Source organism: Fulmarus glacialis, unplaced genomic scaffold (assembly GCF_000690835.1).
Source record: "Fulmarus glacialis isolate BGI_N327 unplaced genomic scaffold, ASM69083v1 scaffold8283, whole genome shotgun sequence".
Lineage (NCBI taxonomy): Eukaryota > Metazoa > Chordata > Aves > Procellariiformes > Procellariidae > Fulmarus > Fulmarus glacialis.
This window is the reverse complement of record NW_009202246.1, coordinates 1-15,576: the sequence shown is the minus strand read 5'-3', so window position 1 is coordinate 15,576 and position 15,576 is coordinate 1. Positions and strand designations below refer to the sequence as shown.

The following is a 15,576-nucleotide window of genomic DNA, read 5'->3' as shown; positions in this document are numbered from 1 at the left end:
ACAGCCCTGGAGTTCCGCAAACTCACAGGCATGGCAGGCAAACAAAACAGCTACCCGGGAAAAGTACTACAGCACCCACACTCTCAGGAGTGGCTGTGTTTGAATGAAAACATCCACATGACTATCAAAGATAACTACTCACGCATTGTGTTTTAACAATCTAAGCAAGCTTTCGCTGGATACTACAGAAGCAGCATTCTCCCTTTGTTTGCCAGGCCACATGCCCAGAAATACAAAAGCCTGCCTTGAATTTGCTTACAACTTCCGTCTTTGCTAGCTCCACTTACCGCTTGACACTGCTCCGTAGCACAAACAGTGCTCAATTTCTAGCACACTAGCTCTTTTGCCAGCAGGCCTGAGGAGATACTGCCCCAAAGGCACCAGCTTCTTTTCAGATCCTTTTCTTTCACAGCACATGGAAAGGATCCAGCTTCATTTTATTTGTATTATAAAAAAGCAAGCAGCAGGAACAGATAAGGTCAGAGTAATAAATATACTATGAAGATAAGGAAAAAAAAAATTGCGAAGAGTTAATCTATGCAGCAACTCGGCCAGCCTCGGAAGACTGGGAGACCTCTGCAGGCTCCAGAGGGAAGTCCTTTACCAAAGTGAGGACTGAGTGGCTGAAGTTGCTGTCAGTATCTCATATGCATTCATTTAATCTGTATTAAAGCCCTGGAAAGGGATGTCTCCACAGGCTGCGGCCACTATGACTCCTTCAACCACTGCAGCAGCTTTTAGCCAACCTTAAAATACATTTTTCAGTCTCTTGTGGAGAATAATTACCAGTCCCAGATACACGTACCTGCAACATCTACTTTCTTGCTTTTGCTTTTCTCTTTTCAGTAGCAGCACACTCTTATGGCAGGCTCTCTTGTAAACACAGAGGGAAGAAATACCATGGCTACCTTCTAAAACCTGCACAGCAGCTGAACAGAACAGGTTAAGGAAAAAAGTTAAAAGACTGCATTTTCAGAGCACAGCAGCTCTCCTTCCTCAAAGAAGGTACCACTGCCCTCAAACATCCCATGCAGAAAGGCTCTTGGAGGGCACACAGCAAGCACTGACAAATGCCTTGCACCTTTGCAAAAAGCAACAGAAAAAGTGTGGGCTGAGCACCTTAGAGGTACTGACTGCTGCTGGGCTACAGGTGAGTACTGGGAGAAGTTCTTCAGCCACTCTTACTAATCCTTTTCCTTCCCTTGCTTGGTTCACCTCCGAGATCCCCGAACTTGACCATACTGAGCCTCTTCTGTAAAAAGCCGTTTTGAAGAGGCCTATGCTTCTGGCAGCACTGAGCACAGCAATGGGACTTGTTCCTGGTACCACAGAGAAATCGAGGAACAGATGGGCTATAAGGTACCTGGCACTATTGCAGGCAGTATAAAAACAAGAGCTTTCTTCATGGCAATCTGCCAATTTCTGTTTTCCTTAAGAGTGCTAATATCGCTCTACTTCACAAAACTACTTTATAGATGTGAGGTCTTCACAGTTATAACTCACAACGACAAACTGCTTAACGTGAAATCATAACGATAAAGAGTATATCACACTCTAACACAGTTTGTTCACTTTTTCTGCATGGAGAAAAACTTTGCTGCATTAACTGCATTTAAACAGTACAAGTGCCTGCTGAGGGCTGGGAAGCGTACCACTGAACTCCACTGCTACTACTGAAGCGGCACGCCTTGGGTACACACTGCGATGGGGTGACTAAATCCTGGACACAACCTAACTCAAGGAATCCCGCTGCTAGATCCAGCTGCACACAGAGCGCGTTTCTTGTCTTTTCTCTTCCTCTCATGGTTATATCACAGGTTTTCTATCAAGCTGTTCTAGACACTGGTTTGAAGTCCTGCTATAGACTCGACTCTGAATACAGTAAGGCCCTTTTAGGGCTTCCAGAGGGTTGGTGCATCTCCGTGGGGTCTGTCGTCTCTAAGCAAAGTGGACTGGAACAGCTGAAGTGGGAGCAGGGTCGAAGGAGGACAACGGTGCAGACAGCCCAGCTTTTGAAAGCACGGAGACTTCACCCAGAAGCCAGGAGGCACTGCAGTATGCGGTCCCTGACTTTGGAAGCAATGGTGTCCCAGAACTGCAGTTCCTAATAAAATTCCTTTGTTTGCCAGAAGGGGAAGAAAACCCTACATCATTGTTTCCATCTTTCGTTTTGCTTCCTTTTATGAACAGTTGCATCACACTGTCTTGCACTTGTGTGTGAGGGAGAGGGGAATGTAATTTACTTCACCCCAGGCAGAGGTGCAATGCATTAGGGTGCACCCAGCACCCCAACTCTTGCAGCTGCCCAAGCCCTGGACTGACAGAAGGAAGACCTGTTTGGCCTCGGACTATGCTGCTCAGCACCCGCTGGATTGGCAGCTTGCTTCTTGCAGCCTGGGGATCCAGTGGCAGCTCGAAATCACTCACTGAATAAGCGCATGAACAACTCTTTAAATACAGAATGGCTTAGGTATTTCTTATTATAAACAGTATAAGTAACAGAACCCTTTTCTTTTTCTGAGGGCTGCGTGGGGAAATTGGGCCAAAAAGATTAAGCTTAAAACAGTATCGGGGACATGTATTGACCTTTAATGGCTACATTTTAACGGTGTTTCTGGGGGCATACAAAGGTGTTACATGCTAAGTTAAACCCATGAGATGCCCAGGATACAGCTGACAAAACCGGAGAGCTCTGTCTCCAGGCTTCTGGGTGCATTCCTGTTCTGCACCCCTTCCACGGGAAGGACACAGAACAGAGACCTCACTCTACAGGAAGCAATATAACTCCCTAAACAAAAATAACAGCAGGTATACTTGCCTTTGTAAACCAAGGAAACAGCAACTTCTTCAGGAAACAGCAACTATGTCACAATATAACCAAATAACCTACAGGCTTGTGTGTTTATGTATATACATACATACACTTATACCTACATATTATATATATTTATGTTTATATGTGCAGACATCCACAAACACAACCATTTAGGCACCTGTTTTCCATGCTCCAAAATAGCTGACTTATCTGGAAAACCTAACCCAAAAGGCTTGTTTTAACCCTAAACAGGCTACCTACTCATAACTGGAGCCACTCTGCCGTACACACACACGCACGCTTTGACAACCCTTTCATTTTTAAACTCCTTTGTTAAGTTCTGCCTTTATTTAGATTATAAAACCTTTGTGGCACTAACAGCTTTTCTTTTCCATAAGTGCCCAGTCCACTTCTGGCATCTACAAAATAAATCATGGAGATGGAGACACCGGTTCAGTGTTTCCGAAGCCCTGAGCACAACCTCTTCCAATGCAGTGCTTGAAAAAGGAAAAGGAAAAGGTATACCGCTTGCTGAAATATTTCTTCGTATGGCTCACTGGAGACGCCTGCCTCAATCTGATAACAAGACTTCCTGTACCCCATACAAAGCTGGCAGAGATGTCTTAATATTGACAAGCACAAATGGCACGCTTGAGTTTTTGTTAATTGTTACGGACTGAATAGCCAACATTTCTTAAAGAAACAGAGCAGAGATCTCAGGCCTCACAGTAAAGCTTTGTATGCCCTCTTTTTAATGGCCACTCTTTAACTTTTATGAAAACTGCCTTTGTTTGGATTTGCCATTCTCCCAATAGCTTTAGCATTCAAAGGTTTTTTAGTTTGAGAAAATCGGGTAAGGAAATGATCAGAAATACATAACAAATAAATTGTTTTTTCCTGAGTCAAACTGAACAAAATAGAAGCAAAAAGTAAAACAAACTTAGTTTTTCAAACCATGAAAGGAACGGAAGTCAAGATTGATTTAAAAACTGATCTTAGGCAGGCAGGCAGAGCTATATCAAAGACAACAGAGCCATGCTGATTTCTATCCTTTTAAGAGCTACCTCACAGTTGTTTTTTGGGGGGGTTGTTTGGTTTTTTCAAACATGCAGCTCCTCTTCCAAGATAAATATCAAAAACAAATAGGAAAGTCCTCATATCAACAGAAACAACGAAGCATCAGCACAAACCTGTGTTTCCTTGGGTGTCCTCTCCCTTGGTTAACGCCAGGTAAGAGAGCAGAGCGCAGTTATTGTCCTGACCAGGCGCAGGTGGCTGCTGCAGGGAGGTGCCCGTGAAGACCACTCCCCAGTTTACATGGCTGATATCGGACCGTGACCTGTTGTGTCCTGGCTTGAACGTGGAGGCTTCCTCATTCTGCACCAGGATGTCGTTCACCGAGCGAGGCCTGTCTCTCCTCCGCTGGCAGATATTGAAGATGTTAAAAGCTGCGGTCTCCCCTTCCCCGGCCCAAGCAAGGCTGTCAGCAGCTGTTCCCCTCTGCACCACGCGCTGGTCTTTGGCAGGGAATGCCGTCTGAGCTTTGGTTTCCAAGAGGCCATTTTTGCAGTGATCCCAGATGAAGCTACTTTTGGCTAAGGAGGCGACGTTCCTCAGATTCCTGCTCTCTGTTATCTGATCAAATACCTCGTGCCCAACCAGTTCGGGGACCTCCTGTACACCGTACACCTCAGAGGGCTGCACAATCTTTTCAAGCTTAGTATCAAAACTATTGAAAAAGTCTTCAGTCACTTCCAAGGCAGGGCTAATGTCATCAACTTCAAGAGCCTCCATATCCTGGGCTGCTGGTGGGCCCGAGGCGTCGCAATGTGTTAAGAAGATACCACATCAATATCCAGAGAAAGAGTCGCTTCACATCTGTCCTTGGCACACCAGTAACTTAGAGATGGTGGGGCAAACACATTCACCAACACAATCCCTAGTGGTAGAAAGGAACCAAATCAACCCGTCTTCAGGTGGGAAACTTAACATCCACTGACCAAGTGGGCTAGAGTCCCTCTAGGAAATAAGCTCATGATGATGGAGAGTACCTGTAAAGCAAAGCAAAACATCACGTCAGCAAGGGCCTTTTCCCAGATAAATATGTTTAATCACATCACTCCTTTCACAGTCACAGTCCTCTTGATTTTACTTTCTCCTTCATTTGGCACCAACATTATTGTGTACGAAGAACCCCTTTGGGGTTTCTGTTGTTCGCTGTGTGTGAACTCTGTGTATTATCACTTCTTGAACTGGAACCTGCAGAGAGCGGGATGGGGCACCAGACAAAGGGGAACTAAGCGATGCCACTTATTAACCAAGCTTTAGAAAGCTGCACCGAGAGGCGGTACTGACTAACATCACAAATGCAGCCACCTAGGGAATGCTTAGCACAGGTTCCCATGGGGCTGTGAGAAAAAGTTGAGAAACGAAGGGTTAGTAAAATAGGCCAACCAGCCTCAAATAGTTTGCCTTTTTCCCCCAGATTGCTTGCACTCCTAATTTTAGGAGACCAACATGAGTTTTACAGCAGCCACTTTGCCTACTTGTCTGCATAAACAGAACTGTGATACTTGCCTAATAAATCAATGCTATTAGGCTGCTGCAGAGCGCTGCACATAGAGTTTCTCTCTAGAATATCACTGGGAACCTAAGTGAAACCATGTGGGTACCCTAAACCCCAGAAAGACAAAGCATCCTACCAGCAAAACAAAATATACCATATCCTGCATCGTCACCAATCCGCAGATCTTTATTTCCAAGCTGACTTGCTGGGCAAAACATAAGAATAGCGAAGGGCTTTAAGGCTAGACCTACTGAAGAGCTCTGTCGACCCACCTGAGCTCACACCTGTGAGGAGGAAGGTCGGGGGGTTTCTATTCCCTGTGGAGCAATAAGGGAGAGTCTCATTGCTGACTTCTGTCGCACCAAGCCTGCTGCCTTCTAACCTCTCCCTCTTGAAGCTCCATCCACCGTGCTGCCATGCTCGAGGGAAGTGCACGGTAGCTATGTTTAAATTGGGGAAATCAGTAAAATGCGTGCAAGTTCTTGAGACCTGGAGACTGGGCGTTTGTGCTAGCGGGAGAACAGCTCTCATGGCTGCTAGGAGAAATCACAGTACCTACAGCCTGTACATGCAGAACAGTCCAAAGTCAGAGACCTACATCCCAGTTTTGACCACACCAGCTCAAGTCCTAGAAGCAGCAAAGCTGCATTAGCTCAGAGCTCTGCCTAGATTAATACACTCTTAACAGAACTAATTAGCCTGGGCAGGGCTGATAATTAGCAGCTCATTAGCTTGTGAATGCTGCTGAAGTGCTACCGGGACCCATAAAGATTTACACTTAGCAGGAAAAAAACATCTATTAAACAGCATCAAACACAGATAATACTTCTATTTAAGGTTCTTTTTTTAATCCAGAACAGTCTATTTACCTAACTTATATTAGCAAAGTCGTTTAAATAGGCACCCTGTCCTATAGCAAGCCAGAGGGAGGAAGGAGGCCAGCAGCCCCCCCTAAGAAGGGGGCACAGAATCCTGTAGCACAAACCAACTCCTTCCGCAATCATCCGCTGGCTTCCTCCCATCCCTGCTTCAGTTGTGGCCAGCCATGACACAGTTGTGTTCGAAAGCCGCAGCTCACCCTCCCTCCTAACAGATCAGCAGTTCAGACAATGACCTCCACAAACACGCTCCGAGTAAATAATTTTCAAAAGCAATAAATAATCACATGCATAATTCTGGAAACTTCAAGCCTTTACACTGCAATCTTTCCCCCCTTATCTCTTTGTAAGGATTCAATTCACTAGCCTCATAGCGAAGCAGGACTAGGATCAGCTTCAACAAGTAAACGTAGAGTAAGACACTGAAGACAGAGCCAGAACTGCAACAAGAGGACTGAGCAAAACAGATCTGGAGTGGTTTCAAATCAGAACAGTATGGGAACAGACTCTTTGCAATGCTGTGCAACTGTGCCAGTTGACGGCAGCAGGAAATAAAGTCATCCTGGGCACATCTGCATTGTCAGCTTAATGCAGCATGGAGTTCACTCTTGAAGCTCATTCCTGCCAGCAACCCCAGAACAGCGTTCTGCTCGCTGGTACCCTAGAGCTTGGGAGCTCCAGGAACAGGCTAAGGAACACGATGTGGTGCAACCTGTCCACTTATTCTACATCCTCCTATGGCATGTCTCTAAATCTAAAGAATGAGATTTTGCAGTTGCAAAACTGCAAGAGGCATTCACTTGAACAACACCAGCACTAACATAATCGTACGCCCACAGTGAAAGCTACAGGCTGTCCCATATGAAGATGCCGTTTCACAGGGGTGAATACAGCAGAGGATACAGCCTTGCTCTCACTCGAGGGACTGGAGCAGCAATCACTCCAGAAGGGCTTGTAAGATGCCACTGAAGCACTTCAGTGGTAGCAGATGCAATGTTGCTCTGTTCTTCATTTTAAATCATTAGGAAAGGTGGAAAGCAAGGGGAAAAAATTTGACACTTACATTTAACAGGTTCATTTTTAAATGCTGGAGGCTTCATGTGGCAACATGTTTCTCTGGATCCTGTGAGACTGGAGCCATCCAGTGTCATGCAGCCAAGTGTGGTGATGCCGAACTACAGACTGACCTCATATCCAGTAAGATGCTGTATCACAATGTCATGAGAAGATGACAGGCCCCTGCATCACACGGTTCAAAAACTGCAGCACTCATACCTTCCAAACTAGTCTGTTTGCCCTGCTCAATAAAGACGTGAAAGGTGACTTCACTGGTGGCAGGCTTATCCCTTCCTACACCGCCAAGAACCTCCTTAGATCAAAGAAAGAGTTGTGCCAGTAATTCCCACTAGCACTGGGGTTCTGCAATCACATATCCTCCATAAACACAATTTGGCATTTGCTGACAGTGGCACTCAACAAAAATCTAATTCAGACTTCTGCACGGATTTGGCGCCAAATGAAAGCAAACTTTGATATGGCAATAAACAGCTCCATCAGAATCTTCTCCAGGAGGGAAAGCAGTGGAAATCACTTCCTTCACATGAAGGGCGAAAAAAAGGCAAACAACAGGATAGGATGGACTCTTTTTAAATTACTATAAAATGTATTGCCTTATATATTGTTTCTTGGAAACACCTGAAATTTTCCAAAGACATTCAGCTTAAGGCAGTGAATAGGAGAGGAAGAGAGAAGCATCAGCCGAAACTATTAAAGACTGCCAAAGCTATAGGCAGCTGTAAGCAGGGATTTGTTATGGGAAGCAGAAACCCAGCAGCTCATCCAGGCCCCTGGGAACTAGTCTTACTGAAAAAATGGTGAAGGAACATGGTGCATTGTACTTAGCAAAAACTGCTGGACACAGGGATTGCAGCTGCTGAAAAACATGCTCTTCTGTATGTCTATCTAGCGCAGATACAGCTTTCGTCCATGAACGCACAGCAGTCAGATAATTAACGTGCACTTACAACACGAGTAAAGTTTTTACTATCACGAGTTTACAGTGGCCACATTACTCACGTGGCTGAGGTAAACAGAAAGGATTGCTGGTCATGCCACGTGAGACACAGAAGTTCAGTTTAGTCAACATTACTTCCCTTAGAGAAGCCACAAGGACTTAACCTAGGTGACAGCACAGTCTGACAGCAGAGAAAAATCATGGACGAGAAATGCCAAGGAATGTACCCTGGAAGAGATCATTTAACTTCCTGATGTGCTTTTCCGGATCCCCACGGGCCAGGGAAAATACCCAGGCATCACATGGCAAAAATTAAAAGAACTTAAATTAAAATTAAAAAAAATTACACGAAAGCAATCTTGCAGGTGATACACACCACCACAACAGGCACTCGCTATGTACCCCCAGCTTACACAGCATGTTCAGGACTGTTCATTCTAGCTCAGGCAGGAGAGAAAGCTGGAGCCAGCATGTGTTTAGGAACCAGCGACTGAAGAGATCCATGTAGGTCACCAATCCATGCAAAAAGTATATATAAAAGAAGCACCTTTCAGTTTGGTTTCATAAGGAAACAGGGTTTGTGCCACCATCCTGCGTATCTGCCACTTATTCTCCTTCTCTCTTTTTCTTTGAACTGTATAGGTAACTTGAGCTAGATGTGACAAAGCAGTATGTCCTTGAAGATGCAGTTCTTGAACTGTTGTTCAACACTGGACAGGAAACAGGCCCAAACTCACCCTCCTGCTACGGGAGAAGCAGGCAAAACTCAGTCCCTTGTTCCTTCTAGGAGGCCAGTGCCCCCACATGGGTCTCTCCAAATTAGCCACAGCACAAGTGGTTAGTGTGAGATGGATCTGAAAATCCTGGGAAGCAGAGGGGGAAAGCAGGAAGGAGGAATAAGGAGGCATCACACGACTTGATAAGCAGTCTTGCTGGTTTTGGTGCTCACAGGACCTCCTCTTCAGTACACAGGTAATAGAGATGTATAAAACAACGAGTGATACACAGCAGATAAATAGGGACTTCCCCTTTTATCTTGCATTTGGAGAGAGAATTAGAAAGGAATAATCAATGATGTTCACAATCAATGTGTTCAGGAGGAAATGCATAAATGAGAGGAGCGCTCAGCCAGCAAAAGATAGCAAAAGGCGGGTAATAATGTTGAAAGTCCCCCAAATCTCACTGATTTCTAATGACTCATAGGCTCAAATTCCTGGCAAAGATTTGGGTGTTTCTGAGAATTTTATCTCAAGAGCACAAGAGGAGTTTTACAAGTCACCTGTACGCAAATAGAGAGCTTGCCCTATCTCCTTCTCAGCACCCTGGAACCTGCTGTGGGAACCAGCTCTGCTTATCTCACGCTGCGTCGCAACTGTGGGCTGAAACTCCAATGCCAACAAGGAAAATAGAAAGAGACGTTCTTTCAATTGGGTAACAGAGCAAATTCAAAAGGCCTCAGGGACCTTTATTTCTGTTATGTTGCAGGCCTGGACCACTATGGTCCAGTTTATGGGCTGTGACAAGCCTGGTCTGAACAATAGGTCATCTGAAGAAAAGATGGATGTACAGCCTCTTTGAAGACAATCCACTGGGGCTGGCGCAGCCAGTGAGCTTTTCTGCCTGTCAGTCTGAGCAACCTCAGCCTGTGACCTGAATGTCTTCCAGTGGCACCTTGAACAATCACGGCCTACTGGTTTTGCTGCTACAAGGATTTCTGATGGTCACATGAGCCAAGTATTGCCCAGAATCGAAATGGGACGCACTTAGGTCAATGACAGTCCCTGAAACCAGGCTCTGCTGTGCAGAACCCCTGAAAAAAGCTATGAAAGACTTAGGTGCTACCTCTTAGTTAAGAAGCTGAGCTCTATTTGTCAGGTGGGCACACCTGAATCGGTAGAAGAGAGAATGAGCACGCACAGACGGCTGACTGTCATACGCAAAGCCTTTACCATTGCCTGTGCACTTCTGTACGTCGCTGGCACAGAACGCTTGCAGAAAGAGTGGAAGACCTGACAGTGGCAGCACAATGCAAGGTATTGCGGGGTGCCCTCTTTCCAGCATCCCCCTGCTGTAACTAGACGGCAGATGATGCTTTATTTATTTACAGTATAGCAAAGCCTACTCAGCAAACGTTCTCCATCTTGTTTTGACCAGAAGCTCTTTCAAAGCATGAGGGCGTCTAGGTCTCTCTCCCAGCCAGAAGCCCTCTCTCCCTTAGCTGTACAGGAAGCACAGTACCAGAGCTGCTGTGGTTGAAGCCTCAGCATACAATGCCCCCAGTCAGATCCATCGTACTGTGTGCCATCCATACGTAACTAAAGAGCAGTCCTGGTTCAAAACACTTATACTCCTAGCGGTTACGAGTCCCACGCGTACAGTGGCCAGTTCTCTGAGCAGCGACTGAAAGCTGCACTCCTGCCTGCCTCTCATACTCAATTTCGAGAGGCAACTGATAACTAGGAGTTTCGTAAGAGAGGACTGCAGGGAGCGAGCACCAACTGGGACACTGTCCCTCTGCAAACTATCACATTTTCTTGTATCCTGGCTGTATTTTGTTCCCTCGGCACAGGGCAAGCCCTCTCCCCAAGTGATTCCAAAACCCCAGGTGACCTACTGCTGTGTACACCGAGTGAGCAACACAGCACACAAGCTTGGTAGATTCATCATTTAAATGTCTGGATGAAATTTACAGTGCCTCACAAAGAAGATAAAACTACAAGAAACTTTTCACATGGAACAAGGCATCACAGTTTCAAAGAGGTTGCACCCGGGTCGGGGCACCCCCCGCTATCAATACAGGCTGGGGGATGAAGGGATTGAGAGCAGTCCTGCCGAGAAGGACTTGGGGGTACTGGTGGATGAAAAGCTGGACATGAGCTGACAATGTGCGCTCGCAGCCCAGAGGCCAACCGTATCCTGGGCTGCATCAAAAGAAGCGTGGCCAGCGGGTCAAGGGAGGTGATTCTGCCCCTCTGCTCTGCTCTGGTGAGACCCCACCTGCAGTACTGCGTCCAGCTCTGCAGCCCTCAGCACAGGAGAGACATGGACCTGTTGGAGCGGGTCCAGAGGAGGGCTACAAAAATGATCAGGGGGGTGGAACACCTCTCCATCCCCCTGCGAGCTGGAGTTGTTCAGCCTGGAGAAGAGAAGACTCTGCGGAGACCTTATTGTGGCCTTTCAGTGCTTAAAGAGGGCTTATAAGAAAGATGGGGACAAACTTTTTAGCAGAGCCTGTTGCAACAGGACAAGGGGGAATGGTTTTAAACTAAAAGAGGGTAGATTTAAGGAAGAAATTTTTTACAATGAGGGTAGTGAAACACTGGAACAGGTTGCCCAGAGAGGTGGTAGATGCCCCATCCCTGGAAACATTCAAGGTCAGGTTGGTCGGGGCTCTGAGCAACCTGATCTAGTTGAAGATGTCCCTGCCCGTGGCAGGGGGGTTCGACTAGGCGACCTTTAAAGGTCCCTTCCAATCCAAACTATTCTATGATTCTATGATAGTCAATGGTTAGTTCAACATGGCCTGGAAAATTGTCTTTAGATCACATTTTTAAAGCCCCTCTTCAAAAGCCTCTTTCCCCAACACACAACTGAGAAATTAATTGCTTAAAATTTTCAGACGATCCCAATTTTAAAGTGTCTCACATAAATACCTTCTGACTGATATTCCTGCACAAAACCACTGACAATATTCAGGAAAAGCTCACAAAAACTGGAGAAAGAGGCTTTCTGGTCAAGAATGCTTGGCTATAGGGCCAGGGGCTAGAGAGGATAACTGTGAATGTAAGCATAAGCATTTCCATGTTGCAAACCCACCTGTTTGCTATAGTCTCATTGCCCTAAGGATCGACTGCCAACATTTATCAGTGAAGAAGAGCTCCCGCATCCTGTCTGCTAGACCCAGGGAGAGGCGAAGAGCAGGAACAGATGCACCAATTAAGCTGGTGCCTGGTCGCAGTCAAGCTAAAAGACAGCAGTGATCTCTTCCACACTACAGAAAACAAAACAAAACAACTAACCGAGATGAAATGAAGAAAGAGGTGAAACCAGGGAGGAAGAAGAATGCTGTATTCTGCAAGGGGAAGCAGACCCTTAGCGAGGATACATGAGTCTCGCGCTGTGAAGCATAGATTTTCCCCAGCTGCTGATCTGACCCAGTGCCTTTAACAAGGAAGCTCCCCAGGCATCCTCCCTGCGTGGGGAACTGACACATCACAGCTACAGAACAGCTCATCCAGTGATGAGCACGCAGTGATGAATAATAAACAGTGCTTATAGTATACTTTATATTTAATTTTAACTGCACTTCGGAAACAGTAATTAAAACGCAAGAAACTCGAAGCTGAAAAGCGCACAACAGCCTGCTGCGCCAGAACGAAGTGGGTCCAGGAGGTGAGGAGGACCCAGCAGTAGAGGAAGAGGGACCACAGAAAGCTTTTCTTTTCTGGAGACTGACTGCTGTATGGCTCTCCTGAGATCTTTATCACTGACTCCTTTGCCTTGCAGCCATCTGACACACATCCCTCCTGGCCGGGGAGCACCACCGCCTAACGAGGGGCTGTATCACTTCCCGTGGATGAGTAACCATTTGAAATCTCAGTAGCTGGACTGGGGCTCTGGAAAGGATGAAGGACCCTTGGCAAGGAAAGGAAGAGACAGCAAAGCAGCCTGACTGGAGGGGAGTTAGCTGATGGTGACACACAGCCCAGGCTGCAGGCCAGCCAAACCCATCGGCATGTGGGCACCGAGACTAAAATCCAGACTACCCCCTTGTGCACGCTGCCTGTTGGCTGGCTGACCTCGCAGGGAAGGATGGCAGGCGTAGGGGAACAGAGGCTCTCCTGAGTCCTAGCACCGCCCTGCAGATCCTCTGGATGCACACACCTCAAACCCACACTTCAGGCACAAAATCCACGTGGACAAACGGAATGAAGCAGTGCCGTGATTTGGCCTGAGGCACAGATGCGTGGTCTTAAACACAACTGTAGTCTCAAATAACAAGCCAAGGGAGGGTGAATGATTTCTATGCTTGGGTTCATTTGCTTTGTGTGCACAGGTTTGTCTAAAATTGTGTAACTTGCATTTTACGTGCTGCCCTTGACTACAAGAACTCCTGCCTGTTCTGCCAGGCAGACAGACACCACACAACAGCCTGTTACCTCCTGAGTCCAGCACAAAGAGTGCAGGGACTGTCAGGGAACAGGGTATCGGAGAGGGGCGATACAAACCTCCTCCAGTACAAGAGGAAACGTGATTGAACTGGACGTTCAAGAAACAACAAACAACATGACTCAGTCTAATATTTCTAATTGTATCTGCCACGATGTACCAGCTTGATTCCTGCCAGGATGTGCGGGAACTTTGTATGTGCCAGGCAATATAAAACTTTTTTTTTTTAAAAAAAAACATTTCTGATCAATGATAACTGAAATTTTACAAATATCTCCCCACTCCACGCTTTCTAGAATTACACTGAAGGGAAAAGACAGCCAACCCTTAAAAACTTGACTTTTTTTTTTTTTTTTAAATGATCAGAAATTAAGACATTTTCAGTTTTTCCCTGTGACTTCTGAACAGAAAAGGCACATTTTGTTCTTGGGCATGTTGCTCCTCCAGGACTCATTTACAGAGGCTGCTGGAAATCAGGCTGCTGAGCTTTCAGCTGTTGTGTGCAGCAATGTCCTGCTGCACCCCGAGGTGGCTGCATTTAAGCAATGAAGGACATACAGAAGGGGGGCTGCCAGATGAAGACATTTATCTCCTTATAACTGGGACTTAGGACTCAGAAGATACTTTGGGACCTTTCTAGATGAAGCACTAGCTGGTATAAATAGCAATATAACAACTGAATCCTTTACCATCTATGCCAGACTACACAATTAATTTTTACTTAGCTCTGCAGGGTAGTTTCTTTGAGGCACACCAAGCAGGAAGCCAGGATCAGGCTCTACACAGCCCAGTATAACCCCACAGCTGGGAATAACAGCTGCCATTGCCCCAGAGGCCAGAAGGAGGGTAAGAAACACAGCATCCCCCACAACAACATGGGAGACATTTCTTCCCTGAGATCATGGCAGGGCCGTAAGAAAATATACTTGCCATCCAAACGTGTCCAGCACACAGCTTTCTGAGTAGCCCTGATCTGCGACTGTAGCCAACTCTTTTCTCTAACCGTGGTGCCCGGAGCTCAGCTGGGACAGCACAAGCCCTTCTACAGCGAGACCTGGATTTCCCATAACTGTTAGTGGTTGAATGGTGACATTGATGGAAATACAGTGTTTAATAACAAACTCATTTTGAACCTCAAACTAAGCCCTCCTCTTGTCTTTCAAACAGCCAGGACCACAGTGGTTTGGCACATTAATTATCAGGGGAAGAGGGGCAGGGGAAGGAAAGGACGCAATGATCCAAATAATGCTGAAGTTCGGCAAACTACCACAGCAACCCAAACCCTCAGGTCCTGGCAGCCCTGCCACAAGAGCTAACCTCGCAGGCTGGCTGTAACCACACGTACCGCCACAGAGTCGTGTGACTACTCAGCACAAACGCTTGCTGTTTTCTAAACTGAACTATAACTTTATTACAGAAGATCTTAGCAGAAACCACAAAACATCTGATGAAATTGAAATGCTAACACATAACGTGACTTCAGTCTGATAAGGTCCTGCAGGAATGATGTATCTCGCTACCATAGACCGATAAGATCCTTCATTCCACTCTACAGTGCCCTGATTCACATTTTAAATTTTTTATTTTTTTTAATCCCAAATTTAGTCATTAATTTTGGATAAAAAAGCCTTGAAAGTGACAAGATGAAAACTACTGTTGCTTAAAGTGTATGGGCATTGGTCCTACTAAGATTCAGATGCTTTCTTATTCTTACATACTGTGACTTTTTGTAGTCACTTGGCGGGATTATGCAGTGCCTAAAATTAGATTCGTCTGTAAATCTTTGCAGGATCAGGGCCATAAGTGCATATTTGCAGAACAGAAAACGGATGAGGAGCAAGTCACGACTCCTTACACAAATCTAATCTGCAGTTTCTTCCCTTATCTTACCTCGCAATGCCAGTGATCCTAGCATTTCTGCTGATACTCAGCTAGCACACATTCCTGTGTGCTAGATACCCTCCTGTCGGGCCTATTTGATTCCCGAAGGTATAATTCCACTGGCCGTGTTTGGGTGCTCGCTCCGTAAAAGAAGCAATTTTACTGCAATGTAAGAAGGCCACGGCATTATGTCATACTCTGGGGTATTAAAATAGAGAGCCATGCCTGCACGCTGTGCCCACACGTACCGGAG

At 46.0% G+C, this 15,576-nt stretch overlaps 1 protein-coding gene across 1 annotated transcript in view; it reads right to left on the bottom strand.

Annotated features, from left to right (window-relative positions):
• The window catches only part of PLEKHM3 (pleckstrin homology domain containing, family M, member 3), a 73,271-nt gene extending 68,662 nt beyond the window's left edge, over positions 1 to 4,609 (bottom strand). The window contains exon 1 of the mRNA XM_009574212.1: positions 4,006 to 4,609. Coding sequence (XP_009572507.1) covers positions 4,006 to 4,609 — 604 coding nt within the window. The remainder of the gene's footprint in view (positions 1 to 4,005) is intronic.
• Between the last annotated feature and the right edge of the window lie 10,967 nt (positions 4,610 to 15,576).